General features: G+C 48.9%; 1 protein-coding gene across 7 annotated transcripts in view; it reads right to left on the bottom strand.

Moving 5' to 3' along the window:
• The window catches only part of CAMSAP1 (calmodulin regulated spectrin associated protein 1), a 92,297-nt gene that overhangs the window by 18,929 nt on the left and 45,701 nt on the right, over positions 1-27,667 (bottom strand). The window contains exons 4-9 of one of the 7 annotated variants that reach the window (XM_064290696.1): positions 19,189-19,269; positions 18,151-18,183; positions 15,206-15,347; positions 6,652-6,791; positions 6,473-6,569; positions 951-1,116 (exon numbers count right to left, since the gene is read on the bottom strand). In XM_064290696.1, the coding sequence (XP_064146766.1) occupies positions 951-1,116; positions 6,473-6,569; positions 6,652-6,791; positions 15,206-15,347; positions 18,151-18,183; positions 19,189-19,269 (659 nt within the window). The other 6 variants (XM_064290690.1, XM_064290691.1, XM_064290694.1 and 3 more) reach the window with 6 other exon arrangements.

The raw sequence follows: 27,667 nt of genomic DNA, 5'->3' as shown, positions 1-27,667 counted from the left end.
CTATGAGTCAGAATTGACTTGACGGCAACGAGTTTGGTTTCAGGAAAAATTAATTACTATAAAAACGAGCCAAAAGAGTACCAAGAACTTCAAACTTCAGACAAACATCCAAAGACTTCAAACGCGACACACTGACTTCAGGTTACAGTCAAATTTTAACAGCAAAATCCAGTTACGTGAGTTATTTCAAATCACCTTGAATAAGTGTTTGCTTTTAACTTAAATTCCAACTCAGACTCCACGTTTTAAAAATGTTTTCATTTAAAAGCCTGTTCTCCCCACATGCGTGGGGCACACTGACTTGTAGGCTGGCCAGTCAAGGTTCTCGTGACCACACTAAGCTCACACATATCAAAGCGAAGCCCCTCACCCTGTCCCCGGATCTCGAGAGCATCAAATCCCCAAATACACTATCCAAAGTTAGGTCCCGATGATGAAAACCAGCTTTTAAACGACTCTGTGTTTACAGCAGCCTTCGTACAGCTCTCTCTACTGTTTCCCCAGAACCAGCGTGAACGGTCACTGAGGCCGTGAGAAGCCGCAGAGCCCGGATGGCCCGCTCCTCACAAAATACAGAGACACCTCACTCTGATCTACCAGGACAACATCACGGGGGATGGAAACCGTCAATCCTGCTTTTCTCATCTTTTGAACAGCGTGACCTGCTGTGGGAGACAGGCAGAGAAGACCTCTTCCCGTAAACGACGGCAGAAGCAGACACATGTCCTTTCAGAGTCCCACCTCAGTGAGCATAGCAGCTACCACTGGTCACTGCCCTGGCAGGGGGCTGGGGGCTTGGGGGTGTAGCGGGCAGGGAGACCTTCCACGATACGTCCTTTTGAACTTTTTGTATTATGACGTCAAAAAAGACAACTCCAACTAAACCTGTAAACAGACTTACCAACGGACAAGGGGACAAGATGGTGCCCACTGAGGGCAGACAGACTTACAGACATTCAGACTCCTCTGGGTGCAGGCAGTACCGGGCACAGCCCTCGGCGGGCGGCAGCAGGTCCGCTGGGCTTGGCGGGGCTGGGCTGGCCATGAAGCTGCGCTTGGTGGCATTGGAGATGGGTACAGGAGGCCGGCTGCTTTTATGATGTAACACTGCTTTAGCTGCAAAAAAACAAAAAAATTTTTTATAGAAGAAGTCATCTTACTTACAGTTACTTAAACCCTAGAAGAAGCGTTCAATGAAACCTGCAGCTTTATAAGCACTAAAAGGAACTGCAGCTTTTAAACGAAACCAAACTTTCTCTAAAAAACTGATTTCAAATTCAACAAACATACCTTTAGTAATGAATATATACAAATATTATTCCCAAATAAAGATCAAAAGTAAAATTAAAAGGCTCACCCTAGATAAGAGCAGCAGGCACTACACAGAAATCTTAAACCTGGCTGGTACCTCTGTCCACGGTCAACCCCGGCCACCTGGTGCCCCTGACAGTGGTGGTCCTGCCCTGCGTCCACATCCCACCTATCACCATGGCTCAGCCCGATGACAGACACAAGGGGGCTGCCAGGGCCCCTTGGAGGAAGGCCCCCCCTTGTTCCATGACCACACAGGCAGCGACACAAGGCCCAGCCATTTGGCCCACCGTGTTGGCACTTTGGCTCAAGTCCCCATGAGTCAGGGGAGGTCACGGGCCACTCCACAGCCTAGCATCTCCCTCTGCCCCTCCTGCCTCTTGGCCACCCTCCACACAGCAGGTCCCAAGGGCACTCGGCAACAAACGTCCCACTCCTGCCTGCTTCCCAGAGGTCCTGCCCTGTAGCAGCTAAACCAGGAGTCGTTCCAGAAAGCGGAGATAAGCAGGTGCGGTGGAGGCCGCCAGGGTGCACTCGCTGACGTGATGCAAATGTGGGGGGTTGAAGTGCAGGGAAAAGATGAGGGAAGGCTGGGAAGTGTCAGCAGGAGCCCAGTCAGGCCCAGGACCAAGGGCCAGAGAAGCTGAGCCCCCAACAGTGCTGGCCTTTCTCTCAGGACATGTGACCTCCAGGACCAGTCCCACCGCCCCCCCTCCTGGCCACAACCCTACAACCAGGGTGACATCACAGCAAAGCCCAGACGAGCCTGGCCTGAAAAGGGGGATGAGCTGGTCTGAAGGCCTGGGAGGAAGCTGCCTCGAAGTTCAAGCTCGCTGGCAGCACTAGGGTCCTGGGCAGCAGGACCAAGGCCCGTTTCCTCAGGGGCATCCCCAGGGGTGGCTCTCACTCTGCTCCTAGAGGCACCATGCACATACAGGGGGATCACAGTGCACATGGCTCGGGCTGGCTTCACTGCTCCTGCCCTCCATCACAATGGCCCACAGGACCCAGGTGTCTGGGCACCCCAGGAAGAGCACACTGATCCAAAACCTCAGTGACATCACTACCCAACCCCGACCATCAGGAGGAGGCAGGGCTGCTGCCAGGCCAGAGAGCACCCCGGAGGCCTGGTCGCTCACGTTCCAGAAAAGGGCCCAGCAGACAGGAAACACCAGGTCACCCCAAGGTAAAACATACGTTACCCCACTGATCCCTCTCACCAGGCAGGAGGGGACCTGGGCCCCATGCTTTAGCTCGGGATGGGACTCAGGGCAGGGCTCTGTGGCAGGCCTAGGCTACAGTGCCAGCCGCCTTGCTCCTCTGGCCACACCGCTCAGCAGACCTTGCGGCACTACAGGTGCTGGTGGGGGAGAAGCCATGCGGGGTCTGGGGCCTGCCCAGAGCAGGCAGCAGTGCAGGACCCTGGGATTCTGGAGCAAGGCCATGCTACCTGCCACGCACAGTCGCACACTTTTAGGGAACAAGTCCTGGCACGCTCCTGGGCCCCGGTGGAGAGTGACCACCCCGGCATGGGACACCGACTGGCATCGCATCCAGCCTGCCCAGCATGACCTGAGTCCTGTCGCGAGGTCGAGCACAGCCACCAACCACTCATCACAAGATGGACGTGAGGGCTCCAAGCTGAGCAGACCATAGGGCACAGCCGCGTGAGCAGAGCCAGACCCAGGTCAGCTGCCACTCCTACTCAGCTCCCTCTCAGCTCATCTCTGTCCTACCCAGGGGTCCCTCAAGACCAGGTGACAGAAGGAAAACCCTAAGCTTGGCTTAAACCAAAATCAAACCCATTGCTGTGGCATCAATTCCAACTCATAGTAACCCTACAGGACAGAGAAGAACTGCCCCACCGGGTTTCCAAGACTGTAAATCTTTATGGAAGCAGACTGCCACATCTTTCTCCCACAGAGTGGCTGGTGGGTTCAAACTGCCAATCTTTCAGTTTGCAGCTGAGCACTTTAACCACTGTGCCACTAGGGCTCCTTAAGCTTGCTTTCAGGTGGTCAACTCAGAACACAGACATAATGACCCTGCTGGCCAACGCCAGCCAGCCTATGTCTGTTACCTCAGGCAGGCAGGATAGGTACAAGGATGAAGTGGCCACAGGGCGGTGATGGAGGCCAAGCTTGGGCCCAACAGCACAGACCCCTATTCAGCAGGGCCACCCAGTGCTCACCCTGCCAGCAACAGAAGCCAACACTGCGCCCAGGAAGTAACACTGCTCCCTGGGGAGACCAACCACCCTCTGGAACAGGTGAGCGATACTGGACTCTTCCACCCTGGAAGATCGGCAGTCCGTTCTGACAGGAATAACATGTATGGTGCGGAAGCATCTGTCTGCCTTTCCTGCCTACAGGGCCCAGCCAGCTCCACAGCCCACTGGCATACAGAGGGCAGTCTCTTGGCATGGGATCCCAAAGAACACCATGCCACACCACGGGCACACTGTCAGCAAGGGACCCTGAGCCCACTGGTCACGTCCCATCCCAGAATCAATGGTCAGCTACAGCTGCTTCTGGGGCATTCTAGCTCCTTGTTCCCAAGGGCCAGCAAGCAAGGAGAGGAGCCACCACCTTGACCGGATGAAGGACCCCATCATGAGGGGGGTAAGGCTGCTGTCACACGAGGAGACAAGAAGCATGTCTGGCACCCAGGTCATCCACCTGAGCACCCGTGGGTATTCTTGGGCAAGATGGGGGTCTGGGAGGAAAACCTGGCAATCCTAGCTCCCCACAAGGCAGCCCTACCGCACTCTTGAGCGCATCGTGGATACGCTGCAGGTGCTGGAGCTCTGCAACACTGCTCCTGTCCTTGCAGTGCCTGCCTCCATCTCCCCCCTGCCCCTCTCCACTGTACCCAGGAAAGTATGCTCATCCTCCCAAGGTGGGCGCACCCTGTCCTCTCCTCCCATGGCTCACAGCACCTCGGTCCAGCATGCATCTCGGCACATAGCAGCACAAGCTATGAGAAACAGGTGTGCATTCTAGCGATTTCTGCATACCTACACTCCCAGGGGCTGCCTGACATGGCGCCCTGCCCACAGCTGCTGCTCAATAAACGTTTGTGAGCGGATCAACACAAGGAAGCGAAGCAGGGACTCTTGGGGACAGTAGCACTGAGATCCCAGGCACAGGCTCGCATGAGCGCTATGCGGAGGTCATGGCTGGATCAGGCTGCAGAAGGCCTTCTGAACCCCAGGAGTTCCCTACCAAAGGAAATTGCTGCAGGTTCCTGGGCTGCAGGGGACCCTGACAACAGCAGGGAAACAAGAGGCCAACGCAGAAAGAAGCGGGGTAAGCAGAAGTGGACAGAGTTGTGGAGAGGTGGCTGCAGTAACCGAGGCATAAAACAATCAGCATTTCATCAAAAAAGCAGTTAAGAATGGAAAACAACGTTTAAAAAAACAGTACAGTAAAACCTGGGAAAGGGGGAATCTGTGTAAGGCAGAACCCTGTCAGAGAAGGAAAACTCAAATACTTTCCACTAAAAGGAGTGATACAAATAAAAGTGGTGAGAACACCTGTCAAAGGCGGAAACCTTGAAAGACCCAGGAAAGCAAGGCAGTCCCTGAGTTCTGGCTCTCACGGGTTTCACGATAGTTGTGACAGGGCTAAGCTGAACTAAAATGAAGAGAACCCATTCAACAGTGAGGACAACATCCTGTCTAGAAGACAGAGCTGTGTCTGCCTAGAAGAGTAGGGAAGGAGAGGAGTCCGGGGGCGAAAGGCCCACTGTTTCCCCATCCCTGAGGAACGCCGGGTGACTTCAGGACACTCAAAGAGCAAGCTTCTAAACCTTGACCTTTTTTCCCTTAATTGTAAAATATAACATATATTCAAAAAGTACACTAAACAGTATATAGTTTAATAGATAATTACAAAGCAAAAGCCATGTAACCACCACTCAGTCCAGGAAGTGAGAAGGGCTGGTCGGGCATCAGTCAGGCCCCAACATGCTCTCCTGATCTAATCCTCTCCCGCCTGTCGTCACGCCATCTTTTCTTCTCACGTGACCGCCCACTTGCATGTGTGCCCTAGAAAACACAGCTCTATGTGCTATTCTGCATCTTCGTTCACTGAGCCTGACCCTGATGACGCTGCTGTGGTCCATGGGCACTGCTGCCCACACTCATTGTACAACACCCCGCCACTTACCATCTGACTGCAGACGGGCCCCTGCGGAGCTTCCGCTTTAACTGACATGAACTCCCTTCCCTGTCTGCTGAAGCACGCATACTAGGTCTCCTGGTATACACGTTCCGGTACACGCTGGGTATACGTGTTAGGAACAGACTTATGGGGGTCATGAACTTGCAACATGACTAGGTAACGTCCAAGAGGTCTCCAGAGAGCCTGCTCTGATCCCCGTTCGCGCCGGCAGGCATGTGTGTTGATCACTTTCCCCAACCCCTGGCGCGTGAGCTTTGTGGTTGTTTTCTTTTTGAATGTTTGCCAGTGTGGTGTGTGTATGTACACACTGTACTATTTCTGTCTTAACCTGCACAACCCTGATTACTAATACCTTCTCCCCCTCTGTGGCTAGGTTTTTTTTAACCTTTTTATCATCTTTTGACCAAAAAAAAAAAACAACTTAGTTTTAATGTGGCCGAATTTATCAATCTTTTTCTTTTGTGGCTAAGATGTTTTTGTATTCTTCGTAAAAAATAATTTACTAACTCAAAGTCATGAAGACTTTCTCCCACGTTCTCTTGTTATCTTTCCAGGTTCTCAAAGCTGGTGGACTGTGCAACTCTGGGGTAGAGCACAGTTCTGTTTGGGTTGGCATGGCCTTGTTTTAGGGGAAGACAGCACTGTGGAAGGGGAGCAGCAGCACAGAATAAAGGAGCCGCTCTCAAAGTTGGTTCCAAGAGTCTAGGTGTTGCCGGCACCAGGCCCTCAGGTTCTGGTCCTGAGGACACGCGCCCAGAGCCATCCAGTCTGAGGAGCTCTGGGAACGATCCTGATCAGACACAGCGAGAAGCACAAGTGACTAAAGCCTTGTCGATCACCTCTGTATTTCCAAAAGCAACAATTTAAATGTGCAAACCACTGTTGCACAGAAAATGAGGACCCAATTCAGGACAGTTTCTGAGGAGCGTACCGGAAGTCTCTCATGGGGTATCAGCTGGGGAAGGTCCGTCACTCACCGTCCTTCAGCTCTTGAATGTCCCTGGGTTGAACAAAGTCTGGCTTGACGTTCTCAAACCACCAGAAGAGCTCAGCAACAAAAACCATAACATTCGGCTGAAAAGAGACAACGCAGGCACCGTGAGCAGCTTATTCACACAGGGTCTGAAGCACTGTCTGTCCGATAAATCACGATTACCTTCAGCACTAAGGGAGCGTACAGCATGTCTTCTAAGGTGAGATAAAAGCACTTGTTAAGATACTCATTTGAGAACTCTCTCAGAAGCCGAATATTATACAGACTGTCTGCCATCGACGTCACTTCCTTCAGGCATATATCTGACAGACAGACAGAAATGAGAACTCATTACAAAGATGGTCTGCTTCACAGGTAACGTCAATACATCTGAACTGAGAAACATTTAAATGAATCTGGTGACACTACTAACAGACTTAAAGATTATACTGAGTATTACAAATCACACTAAATACGGTAGGAAAACACGCAAGAAAAATAAGACCTGAGAACTCTTTAGGATCCGATTTAACTGTAGTTAACATCTAAAATGTGTAAGAGAAATTATCTGAGCTTTTAAGACTGGGCTTCCAAAGCGGAGAGTGAAAATCACCCCTTGATGTTAAAGGACCCGGCTGCAGGAAGTCAGAAAACGTTCAGCTAAGTCTCCTTCCCCATCAGAGGCCCTCTGCAAGAGGTTATGTCCCTGTTTGAAGAGTAGGGGCGCGGGGAAATGCATAAAATAAAAAAATATGGCTCACTCTAGCCCACCCAGCGAGAAACAGAGTGTCACTAAGAACAAGCTCAGCAATGCACAGAACAGACGCTAACCGGGATGGGGTGTGACCCGCAGAGCAGACGCTGCCCACAAAGGGGTGCGACGCCCAGAGCAGACGCTGCTCCGGGAAGGGGTGTGACACACAGAGCTTTAACCCTCCTGCTCTGCAGGGCACTTGGAGCCCTTACTTGGGAGGTGCCCAAGAGGCAACAGAGAGCTGGGACAGCCACCTAGTGCTCTGGGGCCAGGGCGACAGCAGGGGAGACCTCAAGACTAATTAGAAATAGCTGGACTGATGACTGAAGGTTATTTTGCCCTAAATATATACGTAATAAAACAAAGAAATTTGAGATACAAATTATTTTAAATAAATTTTATTTCCAAGAAAAAAACATTTTTACAGGTTAGGAAGTATGCACTAATTCAGATTCACAGTGCCCTGATTCCTTTATGAAGTCTGTCCTGTAGGGTCCCCTCAGCACTACTAATTCTCAAGAGAAACCTGTTAGCTCAAAAGCTGAGTAACTGGGCGCTTTTATAATATTATTTTTTAAATGTGACTGTGTGACATTGTAAAGAAGATCAGACCCCCCACCATGCGCCCCTCCCCACCCAGATGGAACAAATATTATCCCACCATGTATGTTTCAGATCATGCTTTCTTTCAGAAACAAACTATCACAGATGTCACCACGTGTTGCTCCCTCCCAAAGGGAACCACTATCCCAGGGCCGGCGAGGGCCACGCCCATTCCTGCCTGAGTACTTCTATTACACGTGGTGCGTGTCCGTGAACAATGCGCCCCTCTACAGTGGAGTGTTGTCTTGGCTTTGGTAAACTGGCGTAAACCATTTCAAACTCTGCCTATTTGTTCTGCAGCCTGTTTTCTCCAACACCTCAGCACTGTTTCCAAGGCGGCCTTGCTGACACGAGCGTCAAAGCCACTCCTGTCCACAGCTACACGCATTCTACCCTCACCCGCCATCTTGAGCGCTCTGTGCTCACAGCCCCCAGCAGTGCTCTGGAGCCCCCCACCCAAGCATCCACACTGGGACCACCACAATCGGTGGGTATGAAATCGCCCTTTCTGAAACAGCGTGTCCCTGATTCCCGGCAGGGTTCCCCCCTGGTGTGCTCACTGGCCACCGAGATTTAGCCTGTTCTCATCTTGAACCTAGGTGGTTAATCTCTTCTTATTAATCTGTAGGAATTCTTTAAACATCATGGTTATAAAAGAATCCTTCATATATGATTATGAAAAGATGTCAGTTTATACTTGTTGCAAACACCACTCCTTGGATTTTCTTTTCTTTGAGGTGGGTTTTTGTTCAGGAAAGTTTTAAAACTTACATGGTTAAGTTTAACAATCTTTTCTATTATTCATGGTTTTTTGTACTTTAATCCACCCCAGAGCCAATATCACAGAATACTTTCCTGTATTTTCTTCTCAAAGTTCCTAAACTGCATTTCAGATTTAGGTCTGAAGGTTCTTGGGGAGGGACGTTTCCCCATCGCCTAGGGCAGGACTTCACTGTGTCTCCCCCATGCAGACAGCCACCTGCCCCTCATCCTCCTTTGACGGCACTTCATCTCCTGACTCATCTGCCTGACTCACCAGTGAATGCGACCCCCACACAGGTCTCTGTTCTCGGCTCTGCACGTGGTTTCTGTGGCCCATGCACCATCCTTGAACTTCAACCACACTAACGTTAGTGTCAGCTAACGTGAAGGTAAACAAAACTGGGTGTTTGTAGAGCAAGTACCTCACATTCTTGTTCTTCAAAATCAACTTGGCTGAAACCTGGGACAATTTAAGCAACAACATAAAAAATGATTATAACCCCTGGGGCCTCATGGCGTCAACGCTCTCCTCGCAGAGGGACGCTCACCAAGAAGTGTAAGAGCAGCGACAGACTTAGAGGACCAGCCATGAAGGCTAAACCACTGGGTGAAACGCTGAGGAGAAACCCAGCCCAAAGTCTCTGCCCACAAAGTGCCGGTTAACGTGGCAGACAGAGGCACCGGCAGACACCACCTCACCCAGTGCTCAACGCTGGAATCGCCGACTCTGGTGGACGGACAGACGCCTCTGCCTCCTGACCGGACACACTTGTGGGGCATTCTCACTGAAGATGCAACATCTCACCTCATCCTGAGGACGAATCGGACGAGCCCAAACGGGCCATCCATAGACCAGCTGCCTGTCTCTCCATAAGTGTCACGTCAAGAAAGGCAGAGTAAGGCTGAGAAACTTCCAGACTGAGGAAACTACCACGAGACACAACAACGCAACACAACCAGTGATCCTGGACTGGGAAAAATCACCAGAAAGGACAGGTTTGGGATCACGGACAAAATCCAGACGGGCACTGCTGATTGGTGGTGTCTCCATGTTAACTTTCCCAGTGTTGAAGACTGTTGTGTAAGAAAACGACTTCGTTTTTCAGAAATACACACTGGTACATTTAGGAGTAAAGGAAACTCATGATGAGTCAGAGAGAGAACGCAGCATAAACATGACAAAACACAACCACCGGGAATCTGGGTAAAAAGTATGCAGGAATCCTTGTACGTTCTTCTCTAAGCTTAAAATGGTATCAAAATAAAGTGTTACAAAAAATGAGCTTTGCTGTTTCGGGCCCTTACTCTTCCACATGAATTTTTTGCATTACCATGTCGATTTCTGTGAAAACAAAGTTATTTATCAGATTGGAATAAATCTCTAGAACCATTTGGGAAAACGCTAATTTTTTTAATATTGACTCCTGGCATCTGAGGATACGGTTTCAGTCTCCTTTGAGTGCTGCAGACGAGTTGTACAACTTCCCATAGACCTCACATCTTTTTTGTTGAATTGATCCCCACACACTTGACAGCGTTTGCTGTGTTACTGACAGGAGCTTCCTTTGGGGACCACGGTCACAAAGAGCTGTCATGCATGGTGTGCCGGGCTGGGACCAACACAGCTTCCGTGTTTGTCTCGGGCTCCTCACCCTGTCTGCCGGGCTGCCCTGGTTGGGACGCCTGGGGAGGCTCCAGCATGGCTCCCCTGAGAAGCAGGTTTGCTGTCAGTGGTGGGGTAGACCACCTCCACCAGGTCAAGTCATGAGTAGGCTAGAGCCCCTGGGGGCAGCGATCGGAGCACAAGCAGGCAGTGAGATTTCAGAAATGGTTTTCTGCTCCAAGAAGATGATCCTATAGGATATTGTCGAATCCTTAGTTTCGAATACTTTACGTAAGCCGTTTTGATCCTTGTTACCTCCTAATAGTTTCCCTCTCTCTCAGTCAACTTTGGTGTCAGGGCAACAACGCCCTTCCAGAAGAGCCCAGCACACGCCCTCTCCTGTCCTCCGTACGATTTACGTAGTGCAGGAGTGACGGACTCCTGGGAGGCCCGGCCAGACTCTGCACAGCAGAGCCAGCCTGTGCAGACACCGACTACCAGCCCTGTGCATCTCGTAGTTATGGGTTTCTTTAGGTTTCTGTCTCCTCTTGGTTCAACAGCAAATTGTCCAATTCATCTAACAGTTCAAATGCACGTGGCACAGAAATATTGACAGTATTCTTCTCCTTCTTTGTTCTAGAGTCTACTAGATCTGTGTACATATTCTCTTGTCCACTGTAAACAGGCTTTGTTTAAGCCCTCTTCACCAATCTTTCAGAGGATTACCTACTAACTCTTCAAAACAGCTTTTAGTTTTACACATTCGCTCTCTAAAACTTTAAATTTTCCATTGTATTAATTTCTGCTATTGAATTTTTCTAACAAGGCACACGAAGTCTTTAACAAGGCACATGAAGTCTTTAAAAAGACATAATATGAATAAAGCTTGTTAAGAAAACCAGTGGTTGTTTGCCACCCCCAACCCCAGCTCTTCATCTGATATGTGCCTCCTAGGGGCACATGCCCACCATGCCCGCCCCATCACTGAGGGATGTCACCTGCTTTCCTTGGCATTCTGGAGGCTTGGTCATGCTGTCCTCTCGCTGCCAGGCCTGTGGCTGAGAAGCTGACATCACTCGGGCCCCAGGCCTGTCTGTCTCTCTGGCAACAATGTAAGGCTTTGGCCTCAGGTGTTCTGATGCTGCACCACAGTGTCCCTGGTGTGGCTTCCCTTCACTGTCGTGCTGGCCACCTGGTAGATCCTCAGCACTTGGCCACTCGTGTCCCGGGACACTTCTCTACGTTCTCTCATGCCTTCTCTGGTCTCCTCCTCCTAGATTGATGCTCTGAGCTCTCTCAGGCCCCGTTATTTCATACGCACTACTTCCTGTTTTCTGGCGGCACACTGTTCTTGTCTCACAGGCCCGGGCCCTTGCGGCTCCTGCTGACTGAGTCTTTTCTTTGGGCCGGAGGCTTCCTCACACCTGGCATCTCTGCTGGCCATTCACAGGTCAGGTGAGGCCCTGGGAAGAGGGCTTCACTGTGGCAACTGAGCAGGGGGCACTGCCTCCCAGACAGCTCTGCAGGGAGAACCCCACAGGGTTTGCACGAGGGGCGTTGGCACCATGATGCCAAGCTCGGGACAGAACTTCCTGGGCAGGTGGGCGTGACAGGGAGGAGGTCTTACTTGCAGTGTGAGAACCCCACAGCAGCCTCAGCTTCAGGGTGTTGCCTCACCGTCACCCCTGCTTGGGGTCTGAGGCCAGAGCCTGGCTGGTTGTTTTCCCAGAGGGCACACCTCACCTCCTGAGGGGGCGTGAGGGTGAGACAGTGGACCCTAGCACTCTCCACTCTTCAGAGACCTTCAGGCCACCCCCGCCCTGCACCACTGTCCCTTGCATGGTGCTGTGTCTGTGTCGTGGCCAGCTCCCAACCAGGCCAGCGGCCACTGCTCTCCACCTGGCCTCCTTGCTTGTCAGTGTCACTGTTCCTCGTCAGTCATTAATATTGGCTCCTGGCATCTGAGGATATGGTTTCAATACACACACACTTACTCGCAAGTACATGCAGGCACATATGTGTCTAGCAAACAGCTGTGTCCCAGCTTCATCTAAGATGGAGTCTCCAATTCCGTTTTTCCTTTAATTTTTGACCAGAGGAGACGGAAAACTATTCTTATCTTGATTTTTCCCTTCCTTCAACTTTCTTGGGTTTATTTGATGCTCTTGCAGATGTACCTAGCTCACCAGTTCCGGGATTTCCTGTTTTCTAGAACATGCGCTGAAGGCCACAGCTTCCCCTTGGCACACCCGCTCGGCTGAAGTCCACAGGTAGGGCGTGCGTGTTCCTCACCTTCCTCCCCGGCAGACCCTCACCAGGCACGCTGCATCCCAGCACTGCTTCAGACGCCAGACATGTCCGCGGACTACAACCCCCCCCCACCATTCGTCTTTGATCCGTGAAACATTTGGGAAGACCTTTCTTGATTTCGGAGTGTTAAAGATCTTAGATGTCTGGGACAGAGACAGCATCCTTTTGTTACTGAACTGCTGGGAAAACATCAATTCTCTGGATCTGTTGGGGCTTCTTTGTGGTCTGGATTAGTCCATTTTTTATAAATGTTTTCACGTTCATTTATTCTAAATTAAAACTTAAAAAGCATAGCCCTGATGGTTGGTGTGCTGGCCCGTGCCTGTCAACTCTGGTCGAAGCTCCTGCGGCTGCAGGAGACTTTGCCTGTGTGTCCATCAGTCTCTGTGGCGTATGCCATGAGCATGGCTCTGCCAGTTTCTCCCTGGACTTGTCGTTTCTTCTTGGTCTGCTTTGAAGCTGGCCTCAGCGTCATTACATCTTCCTGTGAATTGCTTATCTCCCTGGAGATTCTTCTTTCTGAGGGTCCCCAGTGGGCAGGTTAGAAGGCAGACCAGGTACAACTACAGGAAGAACTGACTCCATCTACCGGGTGATGGACTGCAGTGGCACAGGTGAAAGGTGGCCGCGTAAAGCAGGTGTTGAGGGGGAAGACAGGAACGACTCCAGCCTGCGCTCAGCGCTCTGCTCCCAGTCCTTTCTCGCAGCTGCACCTCTTCCTTGATTCCTTTTCACTTGAGCACCGCACGTCCTGCAGGTGTTCATCAACCTCCTGGGGCCACATGGCGCTGCTGCTCCACTGCAGACTGCCCGTGTGGCCTCTGAGTTCTCACAGAGTTCACCTCCCAGGGGGCTGCCTGTCCTGAAGGACCCCGCAGGCCCACCAGTTGACACTTCCTGTCATGCAAATCCCTCTGGGCCTGCCGGTGGGCACTTCCTGTCCTATAGGACCCGGTGAGCCCGTCAGTTGACACTTCCTGTCCTGCAGGTCCCTGTGGGCCCGCTGGTGGACACTTCCTATCCTGTAGGTCCCCTGTGGGCCCGTTGGTGAACATTTCCTGTCCTGCAGGTCCCCTATGGGCCTGTTGGTTGACATTTCCTATCCTGCGGGTCCCCACGGGCCTGTTGGTTGATACTTCCTGTCCCATAGGTCCCGGTGAGCCCGTCAGTTGACACTTTATGTCCTACAGGTCCCTATGGGCCCGCTGATTGACATTTCCTATCCTGTAGGTCCCCATGGGCCCACCAGTTGACACTTCCTGTCCTGTAGGTCCCAGTGAGCCTGTCAGTTGACACTTCCTGTCCTGTAGGTCCCCATGGGCCCACCGATTGACGCTTCCTGTCCTGTAGGTCCCTGTGGGCCCACCGGTTGACACTTCTTGTCCTGTAGGTTCCTATGGGTCCACTGGTTGACACTTCCTGTCCTGCAGGTCCCCCGTGGGCCCATCGATGGACGTGCTCCTGCGTGGCCAGGTTAACTTCCACGCTGACACAGCCCACACGTGTCTCAAGTCCTACACTAGTTCTCACACTCGCTCTGCACCAGGATTCCCCTACCACAAGGGAATGTAAACTCGATCCCTCCCACCTGTTAGCAGCCTCAGGGAGGGTCCCCTACGCCCAGAACCACAGACACTTGACAAGCTTGCTCGGCCCCCTCCTGGGCCAGCAGCTGGAGCTTTTCTGGGCCTTCTTCTGAAACGGGGCAGCCTTTTGAGAGTCGTGGTTACAGCTCCCAAGGCCAGATCAGCACATGAACTCTGACTCCACGGGCCCCGGACCACCAAGGCACCGACTCTTGAGTTTCTGAAAGGCAGAAGCCCTTTCTTTCAGGTCCAGCTGTGCACTTTAGAAACTCTCGTCTATGAAAACGCTATTATCCAGCACTATTACCTGGGGCAGAAGTGTGACTGGCGCTGGCTCATCTGTCCTATGCCTGCTACCAGCACAGACAGTTCACAGACAGGACGTGAGCGGCCACTCTCTCTCCAGAAACAAGGATGCACAGTGGACCCTGCACCTGCACTCATGTGCCCACAGCCCCGGAGAGGCGTCCGCTACCACCCACTCACACTGTCACTGCCTTGCCACCAAACTACGCACACAGGAGCTGTTCGTAAACAGTTTGTAAAGAAGATGGATTTTGCGTTAATTTTCCCATCTGCAAACTACGTTCTAGACGTTTTCAATCAATCCTATCAGGATTTACAAAACCGTAACCATTCTAGGACACTCGTAAAGTAAAAAATCCTCGAATACATTACACAAACACTTTCAAAGTAAAGTTCTCCCATTAGATAAAATGCGGCTTAAATGTAAGCACGTGGTGGTGGTTGTTGTCAGGCTCTACCACACTGACTCCCACTCATGGTGACCCCGTGTGACAGAGTAGAACTGCCCCATAGGGTTTTCTAGGCTGTAATCTTTATGGAAGCAGATCACCAGGTCTTTCTCTCACGGAACCACTGGATAGGTTTGAACAGCCGACTTTTCAGTTAGCAGCCGAGCACTTAGCCATTTGCACCACCAGGGCTCCTTCAAGTACAAGCACATCATCCCCAATTTCTTTAACCTACATGCTGATCTCACATCCCAGGTGACATGAAGGGTGTGGTGTGCTACTTCTGTTCACGGCTCAGTCGCGGCACTCTGTAACTTCCCTTAGCCTTCCACACCTGGTCAAGGAGAAAGTGGGCATCACTCACCATCCAGTTTCATTTGCTCTGGGCAATAATAGTGAATCACCGCTAAGAGGGCAGCACCATCACTGCCATCTTTCATCAAATCCTCCAACAATGGGAAGTAGGGTAACTGCCTATTGGAAAGGTGCTCTCGTCGATAGCGGACCTGTAGTTGATAAAAGGAAAACGGTCTCTACGTATGATGTATCTTAACTACCATATATGTTACAGGCATACTGTCAAACCAAGAATTAAAATCAGGCCTACTAGACAATGTTTAGAGCTACTGCAGTCATCTAGAGAAAGCTCAAAATGTCTCGATTACATACTCTGCCTGGAACATATATGTCAGGGTCCGGGGGTTTGGGTACGGTAACAGTGGCTTCATGGCTGCGCCGGGTAACAGCAGTTTTGTTACCAGCCACACAGAGACAGGCTAATTCTGACAGACACTGGTGAGCTTAGGCCCGGCACTGCCACGGAGGCGGGCACACGCGGCCAAGGGGGCAGAATGCACGTCCAAACTACAGAAGCCGACACGCTATACACTAATGAGAAACAAGTTAAATGGTGAACATTCTAGTGCAAGGAAACCCAAGTTACTGCTACTTCGCTAAGTGTGGTCAGCATTACCCTCTGCCATTAAGAGAAATACAAAAGAACACTAATACACAGTTTGAGAAATTTCAGAAACCAGGTTAGACAAAACTGTACATGAGGCAAGAACCAGCTCCGCTAATACTGGCAATGAAGCCGCAGGAAAGTAAGCCCATGCGAGGTGCTCTGTAAAACAACTGTCTTCGAGGTTTCCAGATATCTGCAGTTAGAGGAAACTGAGCTACTTGAGGCCTGACTACCTGACTGGGGCTGTGCTATCCCCTGTAGATGCCACGTGCCTCCAAGGGAAGGAAGGCAGCTGCGGCTCCAATTCCAGAGGGTCTGTGGCACATCTTCCGCATTACCAGCCACAATACAGTGTTAAAATATGGCATTTTCCACAAGCTGAATTTTCTCATAATACAAACTAGAGTGAGAAAACCAGCACTCTAGACCAAAAGCTATGGGTTTCTGGGAGTAACGCAGACTAGGAGTTCAGCCCGAAGAAAAATCCTCTCTCGAGAATTTAAATAAGCCTATTAAAAAAACAAACCCATTGCCATCAAGTCAATTCTGACTCACAGCAACCCTATAGGACGGAGTAGAACTGCCCCATAGGGTTTCCAAAGAGCAGCCGGTGGATTCAAACTGCTGACCTTTTGGTTAGGAGCCACCGTTCTTAACCACTGTGCCACCAGGGCTCCGTAATATAATCCATATTAAGGTTTAGTATAAAACCTTTCTCACACATTCTTTTAAATTTAGGAACAAGGCTTATTTTGTCTCAAGAACGTGTTCTGGCCTGGACTTTAACTTGTTTCTCGGAGCCCGCCGCAGCCTCCAGTGCGCCCGCCCGCCCGCCCGCCCGCCACGGCCCCCGCCTCATACTGTACCACACGCGCACACTCGGGGGGCACCAGCATGCAGGACACCACCGCATGCACCAGGTCAGGCTTCCAGACAGACAGCAGACACGGCCACGGGCATGCAGTGAAGCAAACAGGTTCTTGATTAAAGATGGATGATGGGGTTTAAAATCAGGCAGAATGGTCTCTGAACCACAGGGGTCCAGCTGGCTCGTATAATCACCTTGCAGACCAGGTCTCTTTAAAGCTCAAGGCCATAGTTTTAGGCGAAGACCTTTCCATACCTGTCCTGAGCTACGTGCTGTCACGGGGGTAGACAGTTACCGCTACACGCGACCTGGGAAAAGGCACCTCTGCCCACACTCTCCTGTTCTGAGGAAACTCTCATCTGAAACAGCCTCGCAGAGCAAAGCTGAGTTCTGTGAGCCCCCACCTACCCTCACTCACCGTGGGGCTGCTGTAGTGTCAGCTCTCCAGCTTTTAGGATTCAAGATGATATATTTAAATATTCTTAAGAATGCTTTCCTTTTCGTTCTTATAAATCTATTTCACAGAGAAGGGAAACTGTCTGTCCACTACAAAGCAGCAGATACCACTGCTCAAATGGGCCCTGCTGACCAGGTGACACCCACTGGTCTTCCCTTTACAGTAATAAGTAATCTGGTCAAGAAAGAATCTGGTCTAAGTAATTAAAAGCTCCGTGTTCCAAAAGTCCATTTTAAAATGCGCTGTTTGGAACACCAGATGCCCTTCCGTGGAGGCCATACAGAAACAGCAGCTCCGCTCCACTTCTGAAGGGACCACCCTGGGGGCACCACTGGGGTGTAGGACCCAGTCTCTGTTTTCTAACTTTCTGTTTATGTGAAAATTCATGCTTAGCATGAACCCACTTATCCAGGCAGACCTAGCTCGACCCTTCCCTGGGAATAAGGGAGCCCACCCCTGCTCAGGGCAGCATCCCCTGCGGGGCAGGGACTGGACAGAGGTGCTGGGAACCTCCAGACAAGAAGTGCCCTTGCAGCCCACACGGCCTGCCATCTTCATAACAGACAGTCCCTTCTACAGCTACTTAGCCACGCCAGGTTCAATGTCAGCACAAGGGAAGGTCGCATCAGAAAAGGAACAAAATGTACAGAGTAATTCAGGAAACTAGCCTATTTGTCATTCTTTCTGGGATCTAGCGGGAAAAAGCGTAAGTCCTGTCGTGTCAGCTTGTGTTGACCACATAAAGAAGGAACTCAAAGTGTCCAGAAGAAGAAACACACGCTCTTTAAAATAACCCATGAAATCGGGCAGAACTAAACTCTGAGGGTCTACAAACGCAGCAGAGCTGCAGAGCGCCATGTCGCAAAGCCGCTCAGCCCAGTTGCGACTCCTGTGTACAAAGTGCAGTAACAACACAGAGGACATGAACAAAAGAGAGTTTCAGGTGCGAGCAGTTTTCAATGCAAGCGAGTGATGATTGGACGCGATGCGCTGGTGGCAGCTGGTCAGTCGTCCACTTACGGGCACCAACTTCCAGTACCACTTGGAGGGAGACTGCGAGGAAGCAGGGGAGGAGGAAGGAGAGGAGGTCAGCAGAGCGCCCTGAACATACTCCACAGGCACTTAGAGGCTGAGACAGTGACCCTGAGGGACAGCACTGCCCAGGGGACATGACCCTCAGAGGATCAGAGCGGGCGAGTGAAGAGTCCCTCTCTGCCTCGCTAGCTTTGCAGCAGCAAGGAACACTTAGAAACTTGGCATGGGATGGTGCCAAAAAGGAAAAAAGTCAACTCTGACTTGGGGTGTTAGCACTTTATCTTCGCCTACATGCTTGATGGGCCGATTCCCAAAATCACGGAGGAGCGTGCGAGGCTGAGGGGGGAATGGAGGTGCACACGGGGGGCACAGACAGGGACTGACTACCACTGTCCAGGCTAACAAAGGTGTGGCCCAAGGGCAGTACCCAGAGGTACCTCCAGACCACGGGGAGGGAGAGGAGGGGACAAAGGAGGGGCACACGCCTCACTCCCCACAGGAAAGGCCGTCGACCCAGCTGAACACGGCCTGCGTTGTGTTAACTTGTGGGTCTCGCCACGTGCAGGCACGAGACCTCAAGGTCAGTGGTGGGCAAGTGTGGCACACCTTCTGCATCCTCCCGACTGCTACGTCCCTGTCCAGGCCACAATGCTGGCTACAGGTACGACTCCAGGCATGTGCCGGGCCTCACGAGTACCTACGGGATTCCCAGGCTGCCTCCGGCAACAGGCATTTCTCCTTACTTGCTGACCAGCTCCTGACCCCTCCCACAGGTCCCTCTGTTATTCTTCCCATCCCAGCAGAAAGGGGAGCAGGCTACTGACAGGACACAATCTGTGTCAGCCCTCACTAGGGATCCCAGAGCCACCCCGCAGGGGTGAGGGGAGCCGAAGAGGCTGGCCCCTTTTTTTTGGTAAGTAAAAATAAAAAATAAGCAAGTGGTAGTAGTTACTGAAATAATTCTTTAAAATTGAGAGCAAAGTTAACTTAATGCATTCCAAAGAAACCAAGTTTACCCTTTACCTTTTGGTGAGCTGGACTTTCCAATAACTGTTGTTTTAATTTAACTTCTTTCTCTGTTATCTCCCTCATTTTAAGATTTACCTGAAATAAAAGAAAAATGCATTAACAAGGCAACTGCTTCAGAACACTCGCATGGCCCTCTTGGCTACCCCCCAGCCACTGCCTCTATGACACAGGTGTCACGGAGGCCCAGGTACACCTGGAAATGGCAGGATTCCAGATGCCCTGTGGCCAGTGCCCACTTCAGAGGCAGCTGCTGCTGCCAGGAGACAATCCCAATGCCGGGCCGTGCCGCTCAGGTCACAAGGTAACCAATACGCTTATACTAGAAAATACTAGCACACAACATGAAGAAAAAATAGCCATGGTTTTAGAAAAAAAACAAAAACCATAATAAAAACACTCATCACTACCAAAAAACCAAACCCACTGCCATCGAGTCGATTCCTACTCATAGTGACCCTACAGGACAGAGTAGAGCCGCCCCACAGAGTTTCCAAGGGGCGCCTGGTAGATTTGAACTGCCAACCTTTTGGTTAGCAGATGTAGCTCTTAACCACTATGCCACCAGGGTTTCCTCATAGTCATTAGGGAAATATAAATCAAAAGCACAATGAGATACCACCTCACACCCACTGGGCTGGCTATTATCAGAAAAAACAGAAACTAACAAATGTTGGCGAAGACACAATCCTGGTGGGAGCATATAATGGTACAGCGGCTGTGGAAAACAGTTTGCGGTTCCGCAAAAAGTTAAGCACAGAATTACCATATGACCCAGCGATCCCACTCCTAGATATGTAACCAAAAGAACTGAAACCAGGGACTCAAATAGATATGGTACACCGATGTTCTTAGCAGCACAGTTCACAGCAGCCAAAAGGTGGAAGCAATCCAAGTATCCATCAGCAGATGAACGGATCAACAAATGTGGTCTATCCATACAATGGAACACTTCTCAGACATAAAGAAAAATGGATTCCTGATCCAAGCTACAGCATGGATGAACCTTGAAAACATTACCTTGAGTGAAAGAAGCCAGACACACAAAAAAATTGTTCTGATCCCAGTTACATGAAATACCTAGAATAGGCAAATGCATAGAGAACAAAGTTTATTAGTGGTTACCAGAGAACAAGGGAGGGGGCAGTAGGGAGTTTTTGCTTCAAAAAGAGATTTAGTGCTTAGCTACCCTACTGAGCTTTCAGCCATCTTCCTAACTTGTCTGGCACTTGCTAGATTGGCTGGGGTTTGGGTTTAGACATTAACGAGCCCGGTACCTTAAAAACAATGCTTATTTCCTGGTGCTTTGTTAGAAATCAGAGCGCAGGACCACCTTCAGGCCTCACCAGCACGGTGAGCCTGGTACTGTTATGACATCCAAACCAGGGAGGGCAGATCCAGTCTGAGGGCGAGTACGCACTGTGCCTACGGAGAACAGACAGATAGATCCCTCTACTTGAAACATAAATAAATTTCAGATTTTTGAAGAAACAATTTTAAAGGAAAATTACAAAATTATCAAAAAGAAACACAGACATATGCACACCCATGTTGAGTGCAGCACTATTCTCAAGAGCAAAGAGATGGAAACAACCTGAGTGCCCATCCAAGCGTGAATGGATAGGTAAAATGCAGGGCACACATACAATAGACTACTACTCAGTGAGAAAAACAAGTTCCCGAAACATCGTACATGTGGATGAACCTGGAGGATATCGTGTTGAACGAAGTAAGTCAATCGCAAAAAACCAAATACTGTATGTTCTTACTACTAGGAGGTGACATGAATAGGTAAATAAAGAGACACTAACGCTCTTGAGTGGTTGCGGGGGGAGGGAGAGTACACCCTAGATAGCAGTCATTTCTGTCTACAGACACGGGAAAGGTGGCACTGACTGTGGGTGAAGCAGGCACGGCACGGCCAGTGTAACTGATGTCAACAAGCTGTACACAAGGAAAAGGGATGAAGGAGCAAATGCTGGGTTGTGTATGGTTTTGCAACAACAACAACAACCAAAAAAAGGGGAAGGAGACTACAGAAGCTAATACTAAGTAGACAAAAACAATCACCTCGGGAGATTAGTTCTCTGGGTTTGAGGGCTATTATGCATTGAATTGTGTCCTCCCAAAAAATGTGTGTCAACTTGGCTAGTCCACAATTCCCAGTATTGTGTGATTGTCCACCATGGTTATCTGATGCGATTTTCTTGTGTTGTAAATCCTATCTCTATGATGTTAATGAGGTGGGATTATCAGCGGTTAAGTTAACGAGGCAGGACTCATTCAACCAGATTAGGTTGTGTCTTAAGTCAATCTCTTCTGAGATATAAAAGAGAGACGCGAGCAGAGAAACAGGGGACTTCACATGACTAAGAAACAAGATCCAGGAGAAGAGCGCGTCCTTTGGACCCAGGGTCCCTGCACCAAGAAGCTCCTTGACCGGCGAAGATTGATGACAAGGACCTTCTCTCAGAGCCCAAAGAGAGAGATATCCTTCCCCTGAAGCTGGTGCCCTGAATCCAGACTTCTAGCCTCCTAGACTGTGAGAGAATAAATGTCTCTTTGTTAAAGCCCTCCACTTATAGTATTTCTGCTATAGCAGCACTAGATAACTAGGTGGGGGCTTAGGGCCGTGGCCTCGTGGGACAGTCCAACTGGTATGATACAGTTCTTTAAGTTTATGTTCTATCTCTCTCAGTGTGGTGAGTAGGGTCTGGGGTCTTAAAAGCTCAGGATCAGTCATCTAAGATACAACTATTGGTCTTTATTCATCTGGAACAAAAGAAAAAGAAGGAAACCCAAGAATCAGAGAAGGAACTGGCCTGCAGGACTACTGTCTCCATGAACCACTGCCTTCTCCACCTTGAAGCCAGAAGAGCTAGGTGGTGCCCAGCTACCACTTCCGAATGCTCAGTTTCAGGAACACAGTAGATGAATCCTGATAAAAAGGGAGAATAATGTGGAACAGAACTTCGAATTCTTAAAGAATCCAGACTTACTGGACCTACTGAAGTTGGAGAAGTCCCAGAGACTACGCGCCTGAGTTGCTCTTCAAACCTTGAATTGAAGCTACCCCCTGATGTCACCACCTCTAAGCTAAGTAACAGTTTAGCCCAAAGAGTAAATATTGTCACCTTTGATTATTGCATTAAAATAAAAATTCTCTATATATGACCGAGGCTCAACAGCTATTTTAAAGCATATATGAGAGAAGGCTGGGGGAAGGGAGATGAAGTAAAGACAAATAAAACAACTAGAACAGAAATAATGAGAATGTTCACAGTGAAGAATGTAACCAATGTCACTGGTCATTACGTCTAGAAACTGGAATGGGAGCACGTTTTGCTATGTATATTTTCACCAAAAATAAAATCAAAGAAAAAAAGGAAGGAAGATGGGAGACAAAACAAGGCAAATTAAGCCTTTGCATTTATCTCTGATCCCTTCAGAACCACACAGAAAACACTGGAAATGCACAAGGACAGGGAGACTGCGGCAGACGAGCAAAAAGTCAAGGCCACAGAGACAGGGGCTGGCTGGGCGGGCAGACGACGGCCTGAGGGAAGGCAGGAGGGGACCCCAGGGAGGAGGACGCGCATGTCCCCAGGGCCCCCAAGGGGTCCCAACATATCCGGAAATTAACCCATCGCTCAAAGACTCCACAGGTGAAAGTGAAACAGTGTAAAGAGACTGATGACAGAGACACCCAGAAACCCGTGAGGCGCCGCCGAGGAGGCGGGGAGGGCTGCACTCGCTTACCCTGCACGTGGAAAAAAGAAGTTAGAAAAGGAGAGGAAATCACATCCAAAACAAATAGAAAGAAAATAACACAGAGTAGAAATTTAAAAACAGAAAACCAAAAGCACTAGAAATAGAAGCGCCATACGACCCAGCAATCTCACTCCTCGGAACGTGTCCTAGAGAACAAGGAGCCCTCACCAAGCAGATACGTCCACACTCATGCTCACTGCGGCCCTGCTCACAGCAGCAGAGAGACGGAAACGATCCAGGTGCCCAGGGACGGACGAACGGATAAACACACACAATGGATACTGCGCAACGATAAAGAACAACGACCAACCTGCGCAACACTTCATAACAGGAATGAATCTGGAAGGCATTAGGCTGAGTGAAATTAGTCACAAAAAGACAAATGTTGTATGAGACCACCATTATAAGAGCTCAAGAAAAGGTTTAAACACAGAAGAAAACATTCTTTGACAGTTATAAGGGTAGGAGAGGAGGAGGAGGGGAATTTACTAGATAATAGACAAAAATCACCTTGGGTGACGGGAGGGCCAACACACAATACAGGGAAGTCAGCACAACTGGACTAAACCAAAAGCCAAGAAGCTTACTGAACACAACCAAACATTCTAAGGGACAGAGTAGCTGAGGCTGAGGTCCGAGGACCATGGTTTCGGGGGACATCTAGGCCAACTGGCATAATAGAGTTTATTAAGAAAATGTTCTGCATCCCACTTTGGAGAGTGGCATCTGGGGTCTTAAAAGCTCCCACCTGGAGCAAAGAAGAATGAAAAACACCAAAGACACAAGGCAAATATTAGCCCAAGAGACAAAAGGGCCACATAAACCATAGACTCCATCAGCCTAAGACAAGAAGAACTAGATGGTGCCTGGCTAACACCAATGACCACCCTGACAGGAAACACAACAGAGTCCCTGACAGAGTGGGAGAAAAGTGTGGAACAGAACTCAAATTCACGTGAAAAGATCAGGATTAACGGTCTGACTGAGACTGGAAGGGACCCTGAAGCCATGGCTCCCAGACACTCTGTTAACCCAGAACTAAAACCATTCCCCAAGACCACTCTTCAGACAAAGGTTAGACTGGACGATAAGACATAAAATAACTCGTGAAGAGTGAGCTTCTTAGTTCAAGTAGATACAAGAGGCCAAATGGGCGGCTCCTGTCCAGGGGCAGGATGAAAAGGCAGGAAGGGACAGGAGCTGGTTGGATGGACACGGGAAACCCAGGGAGAAAGGCGGAGTGTATTGTCACATTGCAGGGATTACAACTACTGTCACATGACAATATGCGTATAAAATTTTATATGAGAGATTAACTTGTGCTGTAAACTTTCACCTAAAGTACAATAAATAAAAAATGATGAAGATATATTATGAATTTTATGCCAATAAATTCAACAACTTAAAATCAACAAATTCCTTGGAAGCCACAAATTACTAAAACTGACACAAATTTAAGTGGAAAATCTAAATACCTCACATGAATACTAAAGAAATTAAATTTATAATTAAAATCTTCCCACTAAGAAGCTCAAGGCCTAGGTGGTTCAGCCAGTGAATTGCATCAAACATTTAAGGAAGACATAATACCGATCGTATACAAGCTCTTTCATAAAATAGAGGGGGATGGGGTACGTCCCAACTCATTTTTAAGGCTGTCATTACCCTATAACCAAAGTAAGTAAAGCGCATCATAAGAAAATCTATATACAGACCAATATCCCTCAAGAACATCAACAAAATATTAGCAAATGGAATCCAGCAATATATTAAAGAATAACAATCACAACCAAGAGGCATTTATCCTCAAGATGAAAGGCTGGTTCGACCTGTAAAAATCAATTACCGTAAATCATATTAACAAATTAAGGAAGAAAAATCATATAATCCTCTCAATAAACAGAAAAAAAGCATTCGACAAAATTTAACATTTATTCATTAAAAAGAAAAAACCCTTTCCTACCAAATCAAAGAATTGAAGGAAACTTCCTTAACCTAATAAAGGGCATCTATGAAAAAAATTACAACTAAAATAATTTTAAAATACGATAGCATTTAAGAAAATGAGGCACCTATTTAGTGCAGGGTAAAGGTTTCTTTCCTAAGATTGGGTACAACACAAAAATGTCTGCTTTCACTACTCCTATTCAATACGCAAAAGCAGCCGCAGCAGCACATAGACAGGGAACGGCAAGAAATTCAAGCTGGATTCAGAAGAGGATGTGGAACAAGGGATATCACTGCTGATGTCAAGTGGATCTTGGCTGAAAGCAGAGAATATGAGAAAGATGTTTACCTGCCTAGCACACGGCCATCTAAGATGCATCAATTGGTCTCAACTCACCTGGAGCAAAGGGGAATGAAGAACACCAAAGGCACAAGGTAATTATGAGTCCGAGAGACAGAAAGGGCCACATAAACCAGAGACTACATCAGCCTGAGACCAGAAGAACTAGATGGTGCCTGGCTACAACAGATGACTGCCCTGACAGGGAACACAACAGAGAACCTCTGAGGGAGCAGGAGAGCAGTGGGATGCAGACCTCAAATTCTCATAAAAAGACCAGACTTCATGGTCTGACTGAAACTAGAAGGACCCTGGGGGTCATGGCCCCCAGACCTTCTCTTGGCCCTGGACAGGAACAATTCCCAAAAGCCAACTCTTCAGACAGGGATTGGACTGGACAATGGGATAGAAAACGATACTGGTGAGGAGTGAGCTTCTTGGATCAAGTAGACACATGACACTATGTGGGCAGCTCCTGTCTGGATGGGAGAAGAGAGGGCAGAGGGCATCAGAAGCTGGCCGAATGGACACAAACACAGAGAGTGGAAAGAAGGAGTGTGCTGTCTCATTAGGAGGAGAGCAACAAGGAGTACACAGCAAGATGAATATAAATTTTTGTATTTGACTGACTTGATTTTAAACTTTCACTTAAAGCATAATAAAAAGAAAAAAAGATGTTCACCTGTGTTTTATTGACTATGCAAAGGCATTCAACTGTGTGGATCATGACAAATTATGGATAACACTGGGAAGAATGGGAATTCCAGAACACTTACTTGTGCTCATGAAGAACCCATACATAGACCAAGAAGCATCGTTTGAACAGAACAAAGGGGTACTACCACCAAACCAAACCCAGTGCCATCGAGTAGATTCCGACTCATAGCGACCCTATAGGACAGAGTAGAACTGCCCCATAGAGTTTCCTAAGAGCACCTGGCAGATTCGATCTGTCAACCCTTTGGTTAGCAGCAGTAGCACTTAACCACTATGCCACCAGGGTTTCCAAAGGGATGCTATGTGGTTTAAAATCAGGAAAGATATGCGTCTGGGTTCCACCCTTTCACCATACCGATTCAATTTGTATGCTCAGCAAATAATCCAAGAAGCTGGACTATTTGAAGAAGAACGGGGCATCAGGATTGGGGGAAGACTCATTAACAACCAGCGTTATGCAGATGACACAACCTTGCTTGCTGAAGGTGAAGAGGACTTAAAGCACTTACTGATGAAGATCGAAGAACACAGTCTTTAGAATGGATTACACCGCAACATAAAGAAAACAGAAATCCTGACAAGTGAACAAATAAGCAATATCAAAATAAAACGGAGAAAATATTGAAGTTGTCAAGGACTTCATTTTACTTGGATCCACAATCAACACCTATGGAAGCAGCAGTCGAGAAATCAAATGATGCACTGCACTGGGCAAATGTGCTGCAAAGGACCTCTTTAGAGTGTTGAAAAGCAAAGATGTCACTTTAAGGACTAAGGCGTGCCTGACCCAAGCCATGGTGTTTTCAATCGCCTCACATGCACGTGAAAGCTGGGCAATGAAGAAGGAGGACCGAAGAAGAATTGATGCCTTTGAATCATGTTGTTGGCGAAGAACACCGAATACGCTACGGACTGCCAGAAGAATGAAGGACGGTGCAGCATGGTACAAGAAACAAAACACAAGGTCTGAAAAATACGTGCACAGTCATAGTAATGTCAAGTCTGCCTACAGATTTGACCAAAATTGTCCATATGACCACAGCAGTGACGCGACAGGAAGTGGAAGGTCACTGCGGTCACCGTCTGTTGTGACAACAAGTCAGTAAATTCTGTTGGCGGCAGGTCACGAGTGAGAAATGCAGTGCGTTTCTTTAAACCTGGACGTAAACACTAGACTAAATGTAATCAGAATGATGCCTCCGGAGCACACGAAGCTCATCATCCACACCAACCATGCCCTAAGCAAAACAGGAGGCAGCAGCAACACGGTGACATCGCTTCTAAATACATGGCAAATGCATGACACCTTGCTATGTAAGAAATATGGTCAGGTGGGAAAAAAGAATAAACCCTCTCCCCAAAGAAATAAGGCAAAGACAATGAGCCAGCAATTCACCATGGAAGCAAGGTGCATGGCCAAACACACATTCTGTTTGTGGAATTCAACTTTATCAGCAAATAAAGAAATAAAAGTAAAATGTTTTTTTCACCTTTCAAATTGGCAAAGGTTTAATTATGTCCATTATATGGGAATACATGGAAAGAGGACACTTCCGCAGACCATCGGCCTGAGGAAATGGTACGACCTTTTTGATCAGAAATTTGGCATAACATATCCACCCACCCAAAAAAATATCACTGCTATCGAGTCCATTCCGACTCATAGCGACCCTATAGGACAGAGTAGAATTCCCCAGTAGA

Source organism: Loxodonta africana, chromosome 9 (assembly GCF_030014295.1).
Source record: "Loxodonta africana isolate mLoxAfr1 chromosome 9, mLoxAfr1.hap2, whole genome shotgun sequence".
NCBI lineage: Eukaryota > Metazoa > Chordata > Mammalia > Proboscidea > Elephantidae > Loxodonta > Loxodonta africana.
The sequence above is the reverse complement of the archived record's forward strand: the minus strand, read 5'-3'. Positions and strand labels throughout refer to the sequence as shown.